The 3,392-nt window shown below is 34.2% G+C and overlaps 1 protein-coding gene across 1 annotated transcript; it reads right to left on the bottom strand.

The window, feature by feature from the left end:
• Window positions 1-263: 263 nt before the first annotated feature.
• On the bottom strand, window positions 264-1,464 carry fln (flightin). The gene is made up of 3 exons (XM_085206601.1): window positions 1,334-1,464; window positions 1,038-1,226; window positions 264-780 (listed from the first exon to the last, which is right to left on the bottom strand). The coding sequence occupies exons 2-3, from the start codon at window positions 1,211-1,213 to the stop codon at window positions 477-479; spliced, it is 480 nt and encodes a 159-aa protein (XP_085062727.1). The 5' UTR covers window positions 1,214-1,226; window positions 1,334-1,464; the 3' UTR covers window positions 264-476.
• Between the last annotated feature and the right edge of the window lie 1,928 nt (window positions 1,465-3,392).

Genomic DNA, 3,392 nt, shown 5'->3' with positions numbered 1-3,392 from the left:
ATCAAACATTTAATTAAGATAGTTTTGTGGTAAAAATTGGATCAATTAGATTTTTGGCTTACATAATATTTAACAGCAATTTTCATAACACTCATATTTGGTTACTGACATCGCTTTGCTTTTTTTTATTATTGAGATTAAATCGCTATGCATTATCGAAATATGTCAAGTAAATATCCAAAATTATTGTTATAAAAATTAAATAAATTATAAAGCTATGTCAGTCAATTCGACGCAAGCGAGGTATAAATAAAAAAAATATATAATTTGTACTTAAAGTTTATTCGTTGAAATAAGATGACACCGACAGAGGAATGCGGACAGCTCTGAATGTAACAATAGTGCCTGTAGGGCGGCTAAAGTGGGTAGCGCGAGTTGGTTCACGACAACGAAATCCTGTAACATTGACATAAAGTTCACGATCGTGGATAGGAGCAACGTCCGCACAGCAACGTCAAGCGGGTGTTAGTGCAAGCTTATAGGTATACGGAGTTAATTCCAAGTTTGGAATACTTCCTCGAGATAAGGGACTTCGTGTGGGCCCGCTGGAACTTGGCACCGACTGAGATGTGTTGAAGCAGGGTTGTGTCTTTGCTGTACTTCTTGCTACTGTAGCTGTAGCCTTTTGAGAGATAGGTCCTAAGAGCACGTTCGCCCCATGTTTGCGGGACTGGCCTCTCGACGGGTATACCGTGGTTTCGTTTGTCTATGTAGTTGATTAAATCATCATAATAGTTCTTTTGGTAGTCATAAATATAGTTGTACTGGAAGAATTTTGGCCTGAAAATTTAAATATATTTTCAGGTTAATGAATTTCAAAATAATATTAAATATTTAAATTAAATATTTATGCATTTGAACCACTAAAAAAAATGTCATATGAACCCTATTAATTGTTTTATTTTATAAAAGAAGAAAAAAACTTTGATGTTGAATATTTAATTAAGGGCCAAATTATGTAAATTTTATTGAACTATAATTGTAGTAAAGTTTAGTTACAAATGTAAACAAGAATCAATAAAATATATAGGCCGTACCTGACCCAATGTTTGCAAACTAGTCGCTTTGGATCGGTGCCGTGAACTGGATTTTCTGGTGGTGGTGGTTCTGCTACCTCAGCTTGAGGTGCCTCTGCAGGTGCCCCTTCAGCGGCAGGCTCTGCAGCCGGCGCCGCTTCCGCAGGCTTATCTTCTTCTACCACGTCATCCCACATCCTGCCAGGAATGCTGTGAGATAGAAAAATCACTGGCAATTATCGTTTTAAACACTCAAATACAATATTTATTGTTTCAAAATAAGCACAATATAGTAATAACCCATCACTATCACGAACCTAATTAGTATAGAAGAACGTGTGAAGAGGTTGGGTGATCGTAAACGACTGACACAGACGTTGCCTGGTGGCGCGGGAGCCACTCAATTTATCTAACTTTGACCCCACCTGGCTGTCGTAAGCTAGTGGTGCTGGTTGCCAATGATTTTCTGTCAATACACTGACCGTGCGATGCATGCTTCATGGCTAATTACTTCGCCAATTATATTTTTTCTTTGATGTACATATATTATGCTGAACGTATAATTTGTAAAATTCTTGTCAATTGACACATGTGTTTCTAAGCATTAGACAATTTATATGAAATTGTATAATTGAAGAATAATTTTAAAAACTTTATGGAAATAAGCCAAGTTTTTAGAGAGCTTTATCACTTTTGTTTTAATTATAAGAATACTATTTCACTTGTCTTAGACACGAAAGCTGTGACATAATTCATTGTAACACTTTAATTATTGGCGTTGGTATAGAAATAGATAAATTTCATATATTATTACATGATTTCACAATTTTGAAGACTAGTTTCTTACTAATTCTAATATAAATAACCATATGTTTCATATAATATAAAGGAACTGTAATTAAAACAATATTTACAGGCATTGTCTTCACGACGAACAAATCGTGTAACTTCTAGGTATGGACAAGGGCGTCTATGCTCTAAAGCAATTGTAAACCAATAATCAATTTACACATTGCATAGAATATTAAATTTCGAAATAATTACTCTTTCTTTAGTTTTTAAATGCGGGTGTGCCTAGATTTTAATGGGTTCTGGCTTCTTATTAATGATTTCGTGCCAAGATAAATTTTCAACAAGATGGATATCTGTTTATTACTAATATACTCGTAAATTTTATTAATTGAGACGAACATAAAATATATTAATTTCGTCTTATACAACCTCATTATTAGTAATTTTGTTATTACTCATTCTCAAAATTTTATTTTCAGTTTGCTCATTTTAGATATGACCAAGTTTACGTTTTATACTCAATCAGCTTAATTATTTTCAGCACGTTAAATATGGCAGGGTAGACAGAGGAAATCTAGTGTTAAGACACTCCGTTACTCATTTTCCGCAGAATATTATTTGATCATCATAGTTTATTCAGCATACATGTATATCACTGGGAAGCGAATTGCGTCACTTTCAATTTCAATTACTTTTTTCAATTCTAAAGTAATAGAGCTACTATATTTGTACCAAAGTTTATTAAAATCGTTCATGGTTTTGACGTGAAAGCGTAACAGATAGACAGTTTCGCATGTATATAATATTAGTGAGATTATGGTAAAAGCACGTAGTCAATTAATATTGAACGTAGAGCGATAATATTGATAAAATAATTCCACCTTGCCTGTTTTAAACTGGATATGGAGAGAAAGGATGACTAGACAAATGCTTGCTTGTAGATAAAAAGGGGGGGGCCGTCGTGGTGCAGCGGCACTTCACTTCCTCGAGTGGGGATCGAACCCACAAGCGTCACGTTTACATTCACATGCTTGTGCTCCTGCGCCACGACTGGCCTCGGTCGACTAGTACTGGCGATGGCGGTGCCTCCCCGTATCCTCTATTTACTAACATATTAACAGTTAATGGGTCAATTCGAGACGGTTGCCAAAAATAAAGATTTATGATTCTATACAAGTGCTGTTCTAATGATAACAGCACATTTTTAATATACTGAAATTTTGACAATATATTTATGTTATCGGATTTATCTCATACGCTATTAGTTTTATCTTAAAAATATAATATATTTTTAAAATTTTATATTGTAGCAAGTTAGGCAGGGGGAGCCTAGTGCTAAGACACTCCGCTCCCCAATATCCGATGGCGGCATAGCGTGGTGGTGAAAAAAAATTAAATCTTCACCGATTTTTATAAAATTTGAAATTTAGATTTTTAAAAGTATTTAATTGAACACATGTTTCATGGTTTTCTAGAATTCACCCCCTAAGGGTGCAAATAAGGGGTTAAAAGTTTGTATGGAAAAATCTTTAAATCGCCACCGATTTTTATAAAATTTTAAATTTAGACTCTTTTAAATATTTC

Source organism: Heliconius melpomene, chromosome 21 (genome assembly GCF_056956725.1).
Source record: "Heliconius melpomene rosina isolate 202511_hmr_F chromosome 21, ASM5695672v1, whole genome shotgun sequence".
NCBI lineage: Eukaryota > Metazoa > Arthropoda > Insecta > Lepidoptera > Nymphalidae > Heliconius > Heliconius melpomene.
The sequence above is the reverse complement of the archived record's forward strand: the minus strand, read 5'-3'. Positions and strand labels throughout refer to the sequence as shown.

Coding starts and splice junctions, on each gene's coding strand:
- fln (XM_085206601.1), bottom strand. CDS start 1,213: ATGTGGGATGACGTGGTAGAAGAAGATAAGCCTGCGGAAGCGGCGCCG. Junction 781..1,037: donor GTTTGCAAACATTGGGTCAG/GTACGGCCTATA, acceptor TTAAATTTTCAG/GCCAAAATTCTTCCAGTACA.